General features: G+C 43.2%; 2 protein-coding genes across 2 annotated transcripts in view; both read right to left on the bottom strand.

Annotated features, from left to right (window-relative positions):
• LOC116696605 (uncharacterized) overlaps positions 1–10484 on the bottom strand; it is a 21317-nt gene extending 10833 nt beyond the window's left edge. Inside the window, exons 1-5 of the mRNA XM_032527685.1 lie at positions 10311–10484; positions 9979–10191; positions 9217–9320; positions 648–821; positions 366–532 (exon numbers count right to left, since the gene is read on the bottom strand). Coding sequence (XP_032383576.1) covers positions 366–532; positions 648–821; positions 9217–9320; positions 9979–10191; positions 10311–10365 — 713 coding nt within the window. The 5' untranslated portion in view covers positions 10366–10484. The remainder of the gene's footprint in view (positions 1–365; positions 533–647; positions 822–9216; positions 9321–9978; positions 10192–10310) is intronic.
• A 5557-nt stretch (positions 10485–16041) lies between these two features.
• The window catches only part of slc1a4 (solute carrier family 1 member 4), a 25673-nt gene continuing 22545 nt past the window's right edge, over positions 16042–19169 (bottom strand). Inside the window, exon 8 of the mRNA XM_032527485.1 lies at positions 16042–19132. Within this exon, the coding sequence (XP_032383376.1) occupies positions 18895–19132 (238 nt within the window). The 3' untranslated portion in view covers positions 16042–18894. The remainder of the gene's footprint in view (positions 19133–19169) is intronic.

The following is a 19169-nucleotide window of genomic DNA, read 5'->3' as shown; positions in this document are numbered from 1 at the left end:
TATTATTTCAATCACCGTTTCTCACATCCGTTTTTTCTGTCAAAGAAAAGACAGCATTAGTACTTTGAGAACATTATGAATGGCACGGATACCTTTGTGGACTTCTTAGCGTGTGTGTGTGTGTGTGTGTGTTGTGTGTGTGTGTGTGTGTGTGTGTGTGTGTGTGTGTGTATGTGTATGCTGTTATCTGAGCCATGGGTGAAGTTTGACTGCTCCAGGGTAAAGCTGCTGGGGGGTTTCGTCAAAGACATCTCAAAAAATCCTGGCAGTCTGGAGAGATACGGATAGTAGTATCCATCCATGTGAACTAAAATGAACGATTTGTGCCTGCTGACATGTTTTTGTGTATGCTGTTTTTTTCTTACTTTTGGACAGCTTTGCTGATTCTCAGCTTGTTTCCAAGGAACTTGGTGGTCTCAAATGGAACTTTGTGGAGCAGTTCAAACAGACCACTCCCAGCTGCCCCACTGTGGTGGGGCTGGGCCTGTATGCAATGACTGTACCACTCGGGAGGGATGTGAGAAGCGGTACCCTACAAAACAGAGATATTAAAAACCATGGCGAGGAGGAGGCGGGGAGAAGCTTTCTAAATGTAAGAGTCCTAGATAAGTCGTTTGTGAACAGAGGATTGATGCTAGACTCCTTACCGTAGAAATTGCGGTAGAGGATCCTTTCTTGGCGAAGCAGCTCAGTCCGAGTCGATAAGGCGAATCGAGGGACATCTGAAGCGTCTCGATCAGTATTTTCCCCTTTATTTCTCGTTGAAAGATGCACTGGGTCTCAAGTTCAATTGCTGCCTCAATAAGCTGTGTCAGTATGATCTGAGAGACAAAAGGAAGAAATGAGGGATTGGAGAGGATGGTTGATGGCCTGAAGGCTGGTCAACATGGCCTGTGTTTTCCCAAAACCACACACACCCATTCACACCCACACGATCCTCCGTATTTTACCTTAGCCTGTTAGGCCATGTTCAAGATGGTGTGTAACTAACCGGTAATTATCTCTCTGCGATATCCGGCCAAACACCAGATCCACACCTCCCTGGCCCAGCTGATCCGCTCTATGTATTTGGCCTTACATTTTGCTAAACAAAAACAACCAGCACTTTTGTTTTAACACAGTTGTAGGAACACAATAATGTATATTACTCCACTAATGTAAATCATGCTAACATAAAGCCAAACCCTGTCTCCTTCAGGTCGATTAGTGGACCTAATCCTTGACAATCCATAGTTGGGACAGGAGGCAGAGTCCCAGTCTAACACACTTCTCTGCTGCCTTTATTCGGTGTTACTAGTAAAAACCCCATAGTGACGGTGTCTGCCCCCCGACCATTAACATTATTTAAATCAAAGGTAAACAGAAGGGGACTGTGCTGAAAACCACATAACATTAAAACCACAAGTGCAATAGTGCAAAGAATAGGAGATTAAATGTTGACTCTCTAACATCAGATTCTCTTGTTCTAAGGGGTACTAGTGTGGGAAATAATACAAGGACTGAGTGGTGATGAACAGGGCACTCAGGAACGGCCACGTAAGCTGGCTTAAAGTATAGCTGAATTAACCAAGACTAAATAAAGTGGGTGTGTTGTGGACATTAACATTATGCTTTGCAGCTGGGGTACGGCTAGGAGGGAGAGAACAGGAAGGGCTATCTTAGTCAGATAAGCTACAGTGACACAGAAGAGGAGATGGTGAGGCCAAGGACACTGAGTTCGAGGACGGTCTATACTCAGAGAACAGGACGTACAAACTAGAAGGGAGTGAACATAGCTGTCTTGTGAAGTAAATGATAACTGAAATAATAGACAGGCAGAGGAAGAGGCAGAGCAGGGATTGTACCCCAGCAAACATGTATGCTGACCATCAGGCCCCACAAGGGGAACCAATATACCCTGAGCACGCTATTGTTTAAGTGCCTTTTTGGGAAACCTCTGTACTAGACAAGTTCCATCTGGTCCGTGCACGTTTAAATGCCCGAACGCATTTCATCTGTGACCACAAGAATAAACGCTGTGTTAATTCATCATGGAGTCAGTTGTCAGTTTATAGAAGGATTTCTCCAAACAATTTGTGACACCCGTACGTGACTAGCGTAATTGGACAGGAGAATCACAACTGGACCTTGGCTTGTGTCCACGGTCCCGGTTCGCTCAGACCACCGGACGTACCATCCCCGCAGCCCGTGAGGGGACTGAGCGGCGATACTAACGAATTCGTTGGTGTGATCACTGAGAGCTCTCACAAAAAAGTAGCAGACACTGTTTAAAATCAAATTCTGTTATTGGGCTGAAAACTAAATTGATGTGATCACATTTCAACTGCCCGTAAGTTGTTGTTTTAAGCGAAATGTATTGATTGAATGTGGCATGTAATAATACGGGATATAAACGAAAATTACATAGTTTGGGGCATGTGATGTGAGTTAAACAGAGAAAAAACAACTATGAGAGTTTGAAGAGAATTGTTGATAATACGGGGGGGGTAGGAGAGACAAAGGGACAATAGTCCAGAGGAACAATACGTCCATAGTGGTTTACGAGGTAGGAGACTGCTAAGACAGATTTCAGTAGTGATTGTGATTGCACCGCTTGGTTTCGTGATAGAACAACCTAAAAAAGTCATTGCAGTGTAACAGATTGGTCATTGTACTATTACGAGTCACCGACGATGTATTTGTAAGCAAATGAGTGAGAGGTTCACTTTTAAGTGTAAAATATGATAAGATATGTACCATAAAAAAGGCTCTAATGGAGTCTTAATGAAAAAGTTTTGTTTGTTGTTGGCATGTGTAGATTTTTTGTTGTAGGTTGGCTTTTTTGGTTTTTTTTCTCACTGGCTTAGTGTTTTTAAACTGACGACCCCTTAGGTAAGTGTTAGTAGGGCAGTGAAAAAGTATGCAATAAAGGAGAGGAGAAGAATAGCAAAAGATTGTGAAAGAATGGTGAGAAGGAGGATGGACTTGAGGTGAAATGGGCGCCGTCCCCAAAGTAAAAGGTGAATGAAATAATGAAAGTGAGTTAAAAAAGTAAGGCAGCTGAGGAGGAAAAGAAAGATAATGGTTTCAATTGCACTACACCAACAAGGATATTACGCAGAAGAAGAAATGGGGTGGAGTTGAAATAGACAAATGCATACAGAAACAATTGGGATTGACAAACAAGAGACAAAGTGTCACCAAAACTGAGACAGCTGAACAGAACTAAAACCGTTGCGCAGAGAAACCCCGCTGCCTGCTGAGAAGCGCCCCCGCCACAAATTTATCCAGAAAGAACCTATAGCATTTCCGCTTCCACCGCCCCGTATACAGTCCAACGCAATCAAAAACCCACAGTCCAGCCCCAGTGGTAACTGCCACCTTATACAGCCAATGCCATTACAACTACGACCGTACGCACAGACCATTGCTACCGGCATTAGAGGCCGCGTACGGTTTATAGTTAGTCTAAATTTAATGGTACAGTCAGCGCCAGGGGGAGCAGCGCGGCTCCACCACACCCAGCGGCTACAGTCCCAGCCGGCCCAAGCAAGCTATACCCCTATTCAGCGTCTTTTTTGCCAACAAATCCGACGCATTTTCACATGTCTACAAGGACCCAGTCCACCTCACCATAGTACCGCCACAAGACCAGTGAAGTATGAGATAGCGAACAGTCAACAGCAGCAGGGAAAGTGACAACAGACAGAAGCTCTAGCTCTAGGGAAAGGACTAAAAACGACATAACACGCAGGCCCAGATCTAGATCACAATCCTCAAGACGTTTTTGTATCAGGGCACATTAAAGGTAATTTCCAACGGGACCCTGACGAAGTTTATGGCTGCGAAGATCAACTAGACTAAGGGAAAGACTAACAAGAGTTCAAGAGATAAAAGCAGCACTGAGCAGCTGCGTCGAACATGATGAGCTCCGTAGGGAAGATCAGACGCGCCACACCCCAGAGCGGGCTACAATGCCACTCCGCCAGTAGGAGGAGGGACTTTTATGTACACACCCTTACATTTTTGGTGACTTAGATTCCTGTGTGCAAACTCCCCTCCCTACAGGAGGGCTGAGCTTTCCTCACAGCTTTCATAGTCTTACAGCAGGAGTGCAGCTGTTTTGGGAGATCTCAGAGTCAGTATTGGGTAGAGTAATGGAGCAGAAGGAAGCTAGTGCTCCCTCACCAGAGGGGAGCTGGACCCACTGTTCCCGCATCAGTGCCTGCATCAGCAGTACCCCTGGCATTTGGGCTGAGCTGCACCGCATGTATCGCCACAGTTGGGATCATGCAGCATGGCATGATTTAAAAAGACTATTGATGAAAATTTTGATGCCTATGCAGATAGAGCAAAAAGATTTGGCAGCGTTGCTATTAGGGAACCGTGGGACCAGTCCGCCGCCACGTGTGCGCTGTTTCCGCCATGGGGTATCAGGGGATTACCCACAGCATTTACACAGTTAAGGCTGAGTAGTGTGCCTGCAAACAATGACCGATGCACATGGGGCGATAATATGCGTCATTTCCTGTGCAAAACACCAAAAAGGAGGAGCAACAGAAATGAAATTAAAAAACTTACAACCATTGTTAAGAAACAACGTGAAAGAACAAGCCCAACCCAGCAAAGCTAAACAATGACGTCTCACAGAACCCCCCACAGTCAGAAGCCCCATGTTGGAAGCAGTCACTCACCTTACAGAGAGCACAAGCTTCCTGGCCACCCCCCCCAACCACACCATGGCCAGCGAACACGAGCCAGCAAAATTGGCCCACAAGAGAAGGGCGAGTTCACGAGAGTAGGAATGACTAGGTCCGCCTGGAGGAGGACCTCTCCAGCCCTCACTCCTTTGCTACAACTGTGTCAGCAAGGCCACTATGCAAGAGAATTGCAAAGCCCCCAGCACAGCCCCTATAGGGCCAGGGAGAAATCCCTCACCCAACCATACCCCGGTGAGCATGGCCACTGTCCCCCGCTAATAGAGCCCTACAACAGCAATGGTATGACCAACAGGGTCCACAATGAAGGTGTCCTCCCACTGATGATTTTCATTTTGGTCTGCCCACAGACCCCCTCATTACCCTCACATTCAAGGTAAACCACATGTAATGCTGGCAGACACAGAGCAACGTTCTCCTGTCTAAATTCCACCTACTTCCCCTCCTTCAGCTCAAACTCAGTCATGTTATGGGGTCAGTGGGACCCCTATCTTAACAGCACTTCACACAGCATTGTTAACCGAATTTAAACTCACAAACACACACACATTCTTTTTTGCTTTCCCCTCTAGCCCAGTAAATTTATTAGGAAGAGATCTTATGTGTATTGAATCTGTGCTATGGATGAATGGATGGCATTCATGTCACTCCTGTTCCTCCTATCCACTCTGATTCCCCAGTCACCATTCTCTCCCTCACACCACCCCAGTGTCACAACTACACCATATGTATATGGTTCACGCCTGCTTCCACAGGCCCTGACACACCTCCATTCAACATGCATTCCATCCTGAAACCGCCATTACACAGACTGCACCCCTACATGTCCCCACTCCCACCAAGTACACTGTACTCTACATGTAGCTGACGACCTGGCACCCCCATATCAAGATGACTGGAGACAAACATGCAGGACAGCCCCACTTCTCTTATGCAGAGGCATATATTGTGGTAAGAAGTTGGCTGCTTCTGTGGTCTTAACGCACTCCTCTGAAGACTGGTACACACCTGGCTACCTTCTCCCCGCATGTCACACTCGCAGTAGGATTTGGCCACAGGCCAGATCCCTGGGCCCTATGATAAAACGTGCACTAACATTTAAATGGCTCCCCACCTCCACACCTGGCCTTCTAAAAGCTGACACTGACGCTGAAGACATTTGTTGCTTTAAAGGCCTCACACAACAAGAAAACTTGCCTGAAGTTCTCCCCTCCCCAGAAGACATGGACTCCCCTGCACTGACATCCCAGCGCAGCTACCGCCCTACTAACTCTTCCCCACATCTGTTTCACCACCGGCCCATATGACACTGGACTCTAGAAACACATCCTGTGACTGTTACAATCAGACCGCAGCACCACACAGTCTTCACAGACCACAGTAAGACTCACCCCGACCAGGTCCAAGCATAGCTCCACCATTCAGGGACTCTTAAAGCTTGTGTCATATATCCCCACTCGTTCTCCTGAACACTCCCATTTTACCTGTCCCCAAAGCTGGAGGAAGATGGCGCATGGTGCGGACTTCAGACCCATTAATGACATTACTGTCCCCAGCTGTGCTCCTGTCCCAGACCCACATGTCTCTTTGACATCACTTAACCCCTCCTTCACCCACTTCACATGGTTGACCTGGCCAATGCTTTCTTTCTTCTCTGTGCCCCTACCCAAGACTCACAGGAGTACTTTGCATTCACTTTCATGGTCACACAATACACGTATTCCAGGTTGCCACAGGATATAGAGACTCACCTGGACTGTTCAACAGGATCCTCAAATCTCATCTTCTGCAGCTGCCAACTCCCCACAACTGTGGTCCCTCATACATATGTTGACGACCCGCTGGCTGCTACAGATCCCCTCACCGTGTGTGAACAGACAATGCACTGCTGACATTCCTAGCCTCAAAAGGCTACAAGGTCAAAGGGACAAAGTACAGTTGCTAGAGACAAGTCCTCTTTCTGGGCAGACAAATTTCATCAGCAGGCCTTGGGGGTCTCCCAGCCATAGACAGGCTATTCTGCTCACATCCCCCTTCCCCTCACAGTTGCAGACATGCTGTCTTTCTGGGCCCTCACAGGATACAGCCGCTCACATATCCCTGACTATACCAACAGAACTACATCGCTCAGAACTGGTGGCTGCTGCTGGTCATCGCTGTCTCACCGCCCCCCTCCTATGGACAACAGAGGCGAGGCCGCCTTCTCTCTGACCTCAAAAGTGCCCTAGCAAGGGCAGAGACACCACCTCCCCAGCTACTCACTCCCATTTCATATGATGTTTTCTGAACAATGGCTTTCTCAATGCCATTTTATTTCAGAAAAAGGGGGAGACAGACATGTACTGATGTCCACTCATCAAGGCTGGATACAGTGAAAAAAGGACAGACAACCTGTGCCCGCTATGTAGCGGCGCTGGCAAAATCCATTGACAAAACAGCACATATTGTATGTGCCATCCATAACAATCCACACCACACATGGGTCACGCTTTTTTGGCCCAAGGAATTTGCATACATTGCCACAAGGAAACAAAACTGCAGACTGCCTGTACCCAACCGCCACATCACCTACTCCAGAAGGATAAACATGGCCAACAGTATGAGTAGACAGGAGTGCCACATGTTTGCGAGGAAGAACAGCCCAGAAACAGAATAAGGTCAGATCTGGAAAACTACAGACTGTCGGCTGACATGTGGCTCTACACAGACGGATGTTGCTACAAAACAAGGATGGACTAACAAAGCATCATATGCAGTAGTCCAACAACACCCAGATGACACATCAGACATTGGAAGCAGGAATATAAACCAACCACGTCAGCACAGAAAGCAGATCAAAGCTCTGATCGCAGCCCTTCTGCTAGCCAAAGAAGAACATGAACATTTTTACAGACTCTGCTTATGCTCATGGAACAGCACACTTGGACGCGTCATGTGAAAAGGCAGAGGATACGTCACCTCTGCAGGAATGCCCATAAATCAGAAGGAGAATATGGAGCTAGTGGAGCGCTATTGCCGCTCCACTAAAGGTGTCATAATGAAATGCAAAGACATGACGCAGGGCAAGGAAGAGTAAGTGCAGGAAACAGGCAGCAGATCTGCAGCCAAAAGAGTGGGAGGATACTCCCCAAAACAGATGGTACTATCGAAAGAGATAGAATCACCACCAAGGCACTGGAGCCTAAAGACATTCTAGAAATGCAGAAAAGGCGAGCCTATGAATGGAATCAGTGGCAGCGGAGCGCGCCACAAAAGACAAAGATGGGATATGGAGGTCTCATCAAGGAAAGATACAGCTCATCCGATGATGCAGATGTTGCTACCTGAGGCACACAGACCAACACTGAAGAAGAAACAGCACTCTCCTGATCTGTCTGAGTGTGGTGGCACCCCATTTGAGGGACATGGTGACACATTTTTGTCAGGAAGCGGGGTGTGGAGAGCATAATGTTCAGAACCATACACCACACAAAAGGAGCGTACCCAGTCCCCACAGCTTGTTTTCAAGATATCAGTATAGATATACTGATAGGGCGCAAAATGTGGTAGGGGAAAAAGGTTATCTTCTGTGATGGTAGACAGGTTCTCTAGTGTGGGTAGAAGCCATTCCACCATAAAAGAGGACGCAAAAACGTGGTGAAATGGCTCAAAACTGAACTCATCCCGAGGTATGGGGTCCCCAGGCAAAATAGGTCCAGATAATGGCACACATTTTACAACACAACTACTAAGAGTAAGAACAGGCCCTGGAATCACTCATGCCTTCGGATCAGTTTATCATCCACACACAGGGAATGGTGGAAAGAGCAAACCAGACATTGAGGCTAAGATAGCCAAGGCATGTGCAGGAAGCAAGTTAACATGGTAGAAGCGCTCCCATTGGCCCTCATGCGATGATCCTCAGAAGACGAGAAACACATTTGACCCCACATGAAATAATGACAGGGAGAAAAATGCCAGGACCTCCACTAGATGGAGGCCACATGCCAATGTTTAGATGTTCAGCAAATAGAATGACAGACTATATGATAAAGCTAACATCTCTGGTTTCAGCCCTTTTCTACGCAGGTCCGTTGGCGAACAGGAAACCGCAGGAGGAAGCAACACTACCTGTCAAGGTAGGCGACTGGGTCAGGGTCAAAGTTCACAAGAGGAAGTGGACTGCACCCAGGTGGTCCGGCCTTACGAAGTAAGGGAGGTTACTTCACACTCGGTCCGGTTAAGGTAAAAAAGGAGCACCTTGGCACCACCTGACACATTGTGCCCCAGTCGCACCTCCTAGCCGCCCATTGGCAGAATTAGAAAGCATCCAAATGTATAGACGGAAGAGATGTTTTGGCGGGGAACAGCCCCCACATGTACATCCATAACTTGGAAGGCATGGGGTTTGGGAAAAAGACAACATTGTCTCCAGCAGTAGTATATAGTGGGATGTTGCAGCATTAATTCTGGGTTGGAACATGCGTATGGACCGGACCACAAAGAACATCACCCGGTAGTGTCCAACATTGAATTGAATTGAATTGAATTTTCCCTTTTTCCTGCTTGGTCCTTCACCATCGGCGACGGCCTTCCTCTTAACACCTCTCTTGCTCACATTATCCACAGATGTATTGCAGCTTTCTACATGAGAAAAAAACCCAGGGGAACAGTCGCTTGTTGAAAGTCCCAGACACAGTCACTACAATAATTTGATGACAGAACAGGCCATCATTCGGTAATGGTACATATAAATCTTTTATGCTCTGTCGCTGGAGCTGGAGTTGAGCTGTGGTTACCCTAACTTATTATAAAGAAACAGTAAGCCTGGTTCTGTATAAAGTTTTTAAAAAGCCTGCCAAGGCTTTATCAAAAACAGTGTTTCTCACTGTCCTCTAGTGGTATTTATTTGAGTGGAAAATCCAAAACTATCTTCAAAGATACCACTAGAGAGAAGCAAATTTGTTTTCCTTTGTAATTCAGGTGAACCAAAGTCTATTTAGATCAATATACCACTTTCCCAGTTGATGGACATTTCTGTAATAATGAATCCACTAAATTTGAACCCAGTCAATAGAAGAAACTAAGATAATTTACTCAAATACTGAACTTAGGTATGATTCTAAAGGTACTTGTACTTTAAAAATGTTTGAATGCAGGACTTTTACTTATATATCACTTACTTTAAGTTAAGTTAAAGATCTGAGAACTTATTTCATGACTGCCCTGACCCTCGTGTTCAGTAAAACGATAGAGGTATACACTCCCAACAGTAATGTCACATGATCAGCTCCCAGCCTACCAGTGTCCGCTGAGCAGGACGCCGTCTCCATGTCATGCTTAACACGGCCAAGTCGTGTCCTCTTCCCTCCTCTCACGTCGACATCCCCCCTAGAGGTGTTTGGGTGTTCAGTTTTAGGGACCCTTATCTTTTTCCTAAGGGTCTTCTTGGCCTTTCTTTTAATTGTCTTAGTCGGTCCATCATGTGCAGTCGCTGGCGTCCTGATACTACGCTCTACAAATGAGAAAAACATCAGTTTGTTGTGAATTATAGCCGCTAAATGTTTTAAATTGTTATTTTTTATTATTCCACAGTACAGATCACAGTGTGATTTGCCTTGATTTCACACTTACCTTGGATTCTCCTTAGAGCCGGAGAAACAAGAGTCTTTGCACAATCTTTCTTCATGATAATGTTAAACAAGTTTCTAACATGATAACTTCAGAGTAACGAGTGAATGGAGATCCAACACTTCAACACTTAAGTATCTTAAGAATGAGCTTCCCACTGTGTGTGTGTGTTCTAAAGGTAAACATCGACTATGATGACAAGTTCTATCATAAGGAAATGTCAGTGACATCACAAAGACGTGTTCTAGAATATCCAAATTAGAGTTCCGAATAGATTGTGTATGTGTGTGTGAATATTTCAATAGGTAGAGGTTTTTCAAACAATTCTCACAATACAAGCATACAATTATTTATTAAATTTGTATTTAACCAGGAAAAAAACCTTGAGATTAAAAATCCTGTCCTGGCCAAGACAGGCAGCACTACTGTCAAACATACACACAAAGTACACAAAAAAATAAAACAAATAAAACAAATAAAGCAGCAAATATTTCCAAAGTCAACCACAATCATAAATACATCAAAACATCTACAGCCAGATGTGTCTTCCTCCTATTAGCACCAATGGGACAAGCTCATTAAATGCTTGATATCGAATCCTCCCGAATAAATAAACAAAAATAATGTGTGCATACACAGACTGCCACCAGCTTACAAATTGCACACTGCCCGTCATACGACACACCTGTAGCCATCATAATGCATACAGTCAGGTCCATAAATATTGGGACATCAACACAATTCAATCTTTTTTGTCTCTATACACCACCCACATGGATTTTGAAATAACAAACAAGATGTGCTTTGTCTGCAGACTTCAGCTTTAATTTGAGGAATTTACATCCAAATCAGATGAACGGTGTAGGACTTACAAGTTTTATATGTGCCTGCCACTTTTAAGGGACCAAAATATGGGACAGGATTAATAATCATAAATCAAACTTTCACTTTTTAATACTTGGTTGCAAATCCTTTGCAGTCAATTACAGCCGAAGTCTGGAAACGCATAGACATCACCAGACGCTGGGTTTCATCCCTGTGATGCTCTGCCAGGCCTCTACTGCAACGGTGTTCATTCCTGCTTGTTCTTGGGCATTTTTCCCTTCAGTTTTGTCTTCAGTAATGAAATGCATGCCAATCGGATTCAGGTCAGGTGTTGACTTGGCCATTGCAATAACATTTCCACTCTTTCCCTTAAAAAAACCTTTGGCTGCTTTCGCAGTATGCTTTGGGTCATGTGCCATCTGCACTGTGAAGCGCCCGTCCAATGTTCTGAAGCATTGGCTGAATATGAGCCGAAACACTTCAGAATTCATCCTGCTGCTTTTGTCAGCAGTCACATCATCAATAATACAGAAAACCAGTTCCATTGGCAGCCATACATGCCCACGCCATGACACTACCACCACCATGCTTCACTGATGAGGTGGTATGCTTTGGATCATGACAGTTCCTTTCCTTCTCCACCTCTTCTGCTTTCCAATCACTCGGTACAATTGATCTTGGTCTCATCTGTCCCAGGATGTTGTTCCAGAACTGTGAAGGCTTTTTTAGATGTTGTGTGGCAAACTCTAATCTGGCCTTCCGGTTTTTGAGGCTCACCAATGGTTTACATCTTGTGGTAAACCCTCTGTATTCACTCTGGTGAAGTCTTCTTTTGATTGTTGATTTTGACACACATACACCTACCTCCTGGAGAGTGTTCTTGATCTGGCCAACTGTTGTGAAGGGGGTTTTCTTCACCAGGGAAAGAATTCTTCGGTCATCCACCACAGTGGTTTTCCGTGGTCTTCCGGGTCTTTTGGTGTTGCTGAGCTCACCGGTGCGTTCTTTCTTAAAAAACAGAACCACTAAACGCATCACTGACTTATATTAAATCAAATGAAAGTGAAGCAAGAAGTCAGTCCTGGCACAAACATTAAAATAGAAAAATGCAGCCTTTAGTTTTTGTAGCACAGCAATAGCAAATTTAAAGCAGAAAGATATTGGGCCTTATTTTGACCGTTCTTAGTAGGGCCTAATTATTTCATAACAATACGGTAGGATAGTTAAATATAGGTGCAACCTCATTCTGGTTTTCCAATAGGAAGGCTTTACACACATGTAAAAAAAACACAATTATCTCCAATAAATCGTATAAACTTTGAGTTGAACTGTTACTGAACAGTTGATGCGGATTTACTGCACAGCAGCAGCATAATAATAAACCACCATTCTTACCTTGTGTTGCAGTCATAACACAAAAAGCACAAAAAATCTTCATCTCCAAAACGTCTACCAGGAAAAGTGTGACCCCGATGCTGCAGCACTGAGTTCCCTCCGATGTTTGCCCTGGTGCTGCTAGCTTGGCTAACAACATTAGCTGGTCTGTTGCTAGCAGGTCGCTCTGGGAGTGTGGAGGTGGAGAGGTGCTGCTAGCTTGGCTAACAACATTAGCTGCCTGGTGGTCTGTTGCTAGCAGGTCGCTTTGGGAGTTTGGAGGTGGAGAGGTGCTGCTAGCTTGGCTAACAACATTAGCTGCCTGGTGGTCTGTTGCTAGCAGGTTGCTCTGGGAGTGTGGCGGTGGAGAGGTGCTGCTGCTGCTTCTTCTTTCGGTTACAGTTGTTGAGTTTTCTACCTCCAATCTTTTAGGCTTTTTAGCCTGTGGTTTATTTATAAAGAAATCCAAAATGTGCTTTTGTGCCATGGCTAGTGAACATCTGTACTGTTGACCCGCCTGGAAAGTTCCCACAACTCTCTTCACTCATCAGCGTCAGAGGCCCGCAGCGCGCCTCGCTCTTGGCAAAATTGGCAGATTCGTTCTAATCAAATTGTGTTTATCACTTACTTACCAAATTTTAAAATGTATTACATTACACATTTTCTAATGAAAGTGATTAGATTTATATTAAAAATCAATTTATTTAAAATAAATGTTTGTTTTTTAAATTATAGTTGTAGTTGTTTGTCCTTTTGTTAGGGGGTGCTGCAGCACCCTCCGCACCCCTAGTTCCCGCGGCCATGTTCCTTTCCACATTATTCTCCTATTAACCACAACCATGCCATTGTTGTCGGCTTATCCTGCGTGTGACGGTTCCTTTTCCCATTCTTTTTTTCCTAACCACAACCGTCCCGTTGTTGCGTCCCCCAGAGCAGCCCGGCGTCATGGCAGTCTGTGAAATGGTCACGTTAAAAAATAACGGGAAAATCGTGACCTGTGCATGAATCAATAAATCAAAATAACGTGACCATTGTCACAAACTGGCCTGAGACCAGGTTGGAGACACTTCTCACCTCTAATCTTGTCTTTCACATCCAGATAATATCTACAGTATATGTGACAATATTGGGGCAATCACCCGAAACTAGCAACTGATAGGTTAGATCAGGGGTCAGCAACCTCAGGCACACGTGCCAATGGCGGTACACGGTAGGTCAACCAATGTCAAACTAGCAATGCATGTGTAAGACAGTTTTTTGGAAATGTTCCAAATAACCTCTTTGACAGCCAATAGCAGAAGCACTTTGAGAAGTAAACCTATACATATATATATACATATATATATATATATACATGGGTGCCACTCTACCAGGTGAGCTACCCAGGCGCCCACCATCAGAGTTTTCAAACAGTTTGCAGTGTCTCTGTCATATGTGAGTGATCACAGAATGAAAATGGTGATGATAGAGCAGGCAGCACAATCTGGAAACAATGGTCATTAAAGGCTGTACCCAAGTGCATGCATGGTAATCCATCCATGTTGTTGAGAGGTATCATCCTTAACCACAAAAGTCAACCGTATGATGGCGCCAGAGGAACAGTCAGGGGTTTCACCAAAGGAAATGGACCCTCAGATTTACCAAGGTTGTGTCATGTCAATGTCTAACACTGTCCAGCTGTCTCTTTGCTGTTGATCCTGCTGTCTGTCAACATCAAAGGTGATACAGTACATTTTTCATGCAACCCAAATGAAAAGGCTACTGTTTTTGTACTACTTATTATTAGGTCTTATCATTATTCAGAAGATTACAAAGGAGGTCTATGTCAACACAAGCGTGTCTGATTGCATGATGCTGAATGAAAGAGACCCTATGAAAGCTTTTTGTAGAACCAGGCCCATTACACAGGAATAACTGATGCTATTTTAAGGGATAATTATTTTTTGTGTGTGGAGTTGATAAGATTGTTGGTCAGTACTTTCAGTATGACTTAGCATTCTGTGGTGATGTTTCTGACTTTGCAAAATGTCGATATTTCTGCAAAAAATACCACTAGCTCATTGGGCAAGTCACTGCTGTCAATCGAAAATCTTACATTGTAACTATTCCTGTTATGATTATTATTATCAGCATCAATGTCATCATTGTCATAATGATATAATCAGAATTTAACTGATTTGTGATTGTGGGTTAATAAAAAACATCCTCGGCCAGCAGAGGTTAGCTCACAAAAGCATAAAGTAACACTTTGGACCTCCATGTTGGAGAAACAGAGATCGTAAAAGGTAAATGTTAGGTCGGATCCACTAGATGTGTTGACGTGGTTAGGTTTAGGCATGAAGAGTGGGGATTGGTTAAGGTTAGGGTAAGAATAGTCTATATCCACGACGTTCCACTTCCGGGATTGCTCTGGAACCGCTGGAAATTCAGATAATAGACAGATTACAGATGCTAGAATTTAAAAGCAAGAGGAGCAAGGCAACGTTATAACTGTATCTGGCAAAGAATGTGTGAAAAAAAGTCTGGTTATAAACTACAGTTCTGTTAAGGAAAGTAGGAACAGGTGTGTAGGTGGGAGGGTATGTCATGTGACCAGGACTGGCAAGAAAGTGAACAGGGGCTGGAGACAAGGACAGAGAGCAAGGCAAAACATTCAACCAACTAGAAAGTCTTCACGAAACACTTGTGTTGAGGTCTTGAATGTGTTTGTAGCATCTTTGCAGGTCAACAAGACCTTACAGTTCATTAGTTATCCAGCAACCTCAGCTTTCCCTCACATATTCTTCTGGTTTTACTTTCTCCGTTTCTCCAACATGGAGGTCCAAATTCTAAATAAGTGTTTCTTTATGCTTTTATGAACTAACATCTGCGAGCCAAGGATGATTTTATGTACATGACTTGCAATTTTTGCAGTTTTTGGGGGCATTTTGGGCTTTTTATTTTTTAACAGGACAGCTAAAGACATGAAAGGGGAGAGAGAGGGAGGGAGTGACGTGTAGCAAAGGGCTGCAGGTCGGAGGAATTAACCTATGCATATGGGCGTCCGCCCTACCAACTGAGGTATCAGCCAAATTCTGAACCGCTAGAACAATCTAGTAAGTACTTTACTGTAATGCAGCCTGTTAAAATCAGGGAAAGACAATATTTATGTCATATGAGGATATAATGATATCCAAAAGCTAAGACAATATCTAGTCTCATATTACGATATCGATATAATAATATAATGCCCTGCTCTGGTAAAGTTTGGCAGAAATTGTAAAGTTTTCACAAACCAGAATCAACAGTACATATCACTGAGTCATACAGAAAGAACCAACAATCTTATCAACCCCACACTTATGTGTGATGGTCAGGAACAATTATTACAATTATTCCTGTGTAATGGGCCTTTGTCTGCAAAAAGCTTTTATAGGGTCTCTTTCATTCAGAATCACGTAATCAGACACGCTTGTGTTGACATAGGCCTTCTTTGTAATCCTCTGAATAATGATATGACCTAATAATAAGTAGTACAAAAACAGTAGCCTTTTCATTTGGGTTGCATGAAAAATGTACTGTATCACCTTTAATGTTGACAGACAGCAGGATCAACAGCAAAGAAACAGCTGGACAGTGTTAGACATTGACATGGCACAGGCAAGAAAGCAGCTATTCCTAAACAAAAAAACCTGAAATTAAAGTATATTTCTAGCAACAGGTTATCAAAAACACTGGCAGGAGAGTTCATTAAAAATGTTATCATAATACAAAACTTGACAATCAGAAAGTGTTAAAAGGAGGCAAGTACAAATAAAACAAAAAAGTTTAAACAATCACAATAAATTAATATGTAATATATATATTGTACATATATAATGTAACTGCATGTGATTGTACCAGAAAAACTCAACAAAATCTAGTTGTAAAGCTTTACGCTAACAGAGCAAGTGTTAGCTTAGAAAAAGACATCTGGTAACTAACAAATGATGTGTATGAAATGTTCAAACATACTAATTTACTTTTTCATAGCAGACAGTTACAACATACACACCAGGATCCCAAAACAAAAAATAGCACCACCACCACTACGTCAAAATGAGCATCTCAGACATTAGGGCACAGCAACATGCATTAAGCTAATGTTCACATACATGATGTTCCTTCACCTCTTATTGGTCTTCACTTTAAAATACAGCATAACATCAAATGACTCCCGGAGCTGTCTCATCACCAGTTGTTCCCTATGCATGTTTAAATAAATAATTAATAATAAAATAACTACCACAGTTATCATTCAACAAAGCAAGCTGAATTATCTATTCTAAAGTATTTCAGACAGAAAAAAAACTGGTTCAACCAAGCTTTGAGATCAGCCTGTTTACTACTTTTACATTAATGCCTGACACCACTAGAGGACAGCACAGGCTCAGTCTGTCAGTCAAGTCCTGCACCTTAAAGGGAGACATTTATTGCTAAACCATCAGATATTTGGTAGTTTTCTTCATGCCAAACCATACCATATCAACAATGGCACAAATCCAGTCTTACAATTTTATCCCTAGATCAAGGAAAATCTACGCTTTAAAAAATAGCCATGATAATGGCAATGCCCAATGTTCCTTTTATAATGATTTAGCAACAACAGCAGGACTATCATTGATCACACAGACTGAATTAAAAATAGTCAATGTTTTGGTGAAAAGCCAGGACCTGTGACATGAACTGATCACTTTAGTTTTTAAAATGATTAAATTACAGATACTAACACACATCCTATAACTTCCAGGTTACTAAGAAATGACACTCTAAAATCAAAGGATGGCTTCACAAAATCATGAGACAGTATTCAGTTTGATATGAACTCATCATGCATTTTGATCCAGTATTTGTGTGTTATCATTTGATGAAGCTTTGATTTTTGAGTGAATTCCTCATAAACTACTGACCTTACTAACAACCATACATTGAATACATTTTCTTCAATTAATGGGAGACTGGAGTGTTTTCATGATGTGCATTTCTTTTCGGTTTTGCCTGGGAGCTAATCTTTTTGTCCATACTTCAATCTTTTCATACTATGTGTTAAGTTTGTTACAATTTTTAGCTAACTCGAATATCAGGTCAGCTAACCACGACATAGCCTAAACACCTGATATATTAGCTAAGCAAACATTAGCTAAAAATTTGAGCACTAATCAAAGCTAACTTATATGTTACCTTTACCTTTACCTTTACCCTGTTACCCATTAGCTAGCAAAGAAAGCCCAAAACAAACTAGCTTATTTCGACTCCTTGGGAACGTATTTCTCAAAAGCAATTAGTAAACAAATATACTAGCTACGTTTATAAATAAATCATATTGTTAATGTATTGTTAGAATTGATTTTGTAACAAATAGATAAGAAAGATGCCAACACAGACGTTTGAACAGCTAACTTGCCTAATTCAAAAACTGCTGACGCATTTTGCAACTTTTGAGAGCTAGCTAGCTAGCTGAGACGGCTGGCTGTTCAGTGTGTAGCCATTGTTAACACACAGACTCAAAGAACAAATTGGAAAGCAACTATAAACTGCTGTCATTACAACATTAGAGGAGCGTGCTTGGAAAATGCTGATAATGATAATGTTGTTAATAAGATGTACCTTATCATGTTTGAGTTGGCTTTTTGTGAAGTCTTTTCCATGGTTATGTCAATAATCCCAATGTTCTGTTTACTCAAGCATGAATAGGATGTATCAGGGTAGCACGTATTCAATGGGTATTCAGGCCGTCATGCAATGCAAACACCATTTGAAATGGTTCAATGTTCAAAATGCTTTACCGTACTGGGCCATTGTGTCACTGGATAAACATATTGCATGAGCCCAAATTCTCAAACTGTCATTTGAAATGTTAATGCTGATGGTCAGCAACTGCCTAAAAGCCTGGCCACACCTGGTAAACCTCTCTCTAAATGACACAAAAACTTTAACACTGGGACCTAATACTATTAAGCTACAAATGTCAAACAAATTAAAGTAAACAAATAAAATGCAATTACATAACAGAAGGCTTTTCGAACAGGTAATTCAGTTATGATGAATCATACGTGAGACACGTTGACTTCTAATGTAAAAAGTATGGCCATGAGCATTTCATACAGTACATCAGACAAATCAACATGTATGGGAATGTTTTACGGAACCCAGTTATTGAGACCATTGAGTGCCAACAGCCGCACTAGATACAGTGAGTCTGTCAATGCTCTATGCAGACTGCTACTATGGCACTTTGTTTTTCCTCAAAAGAGAAACCATCAGGGACCTTTTTTTTTTTTAATGTATACTGAGTCAGAATGGTGTCCGGTCAGCAGCAACATCAGAAGTATTGAGAGGTCAGGGGGCAAGAGAAAAAGTCTCGCTTAGTTCACAGGACCGACTCAATGGCTTCAGGCATGGCTTTGGTTTGGTGAATGATGTACGGCGAGTTCTCCTCCTCCGCCTGGACTTTGGCCACCACCTCCACCAGGACCTCCGCCAGTTCCCCTTCCTCCTGCGGCTGCTGCTGCTCCTTCTGCTTCGTCATCTCCTTCTGGTTGATGTGGTGGAGGATTCCAGCACCCAGAGCATCGCCCTCCACGTTCACCACCGTGGTGGTACGATCCCTGTACGCAAAGGGGACAGAAGAGACAGGCGGCTGAG

Source organism: Etheostoma spectabile, chromosome 10 (assembly GCF_008692095.1).
Source record: "Etheostoma spectabile isolate EspeVRDwgs_2016 chromosome 10, UIUC_Espe_1.0, whole genome shotgun sequence".
In the NCBI taxonomy this organism is placed as follows: domain Eukaryota; kingdom Metazoa; phylum Chordata; class Actinopteri; order Perciformes; family Percidae; genus Etheostoma; species Etheostoma spectabile.
Note: the sequence above shows the minus strand (reverse complement) of the source record. Positions and strands in the feature narration are given on the sequence as shown.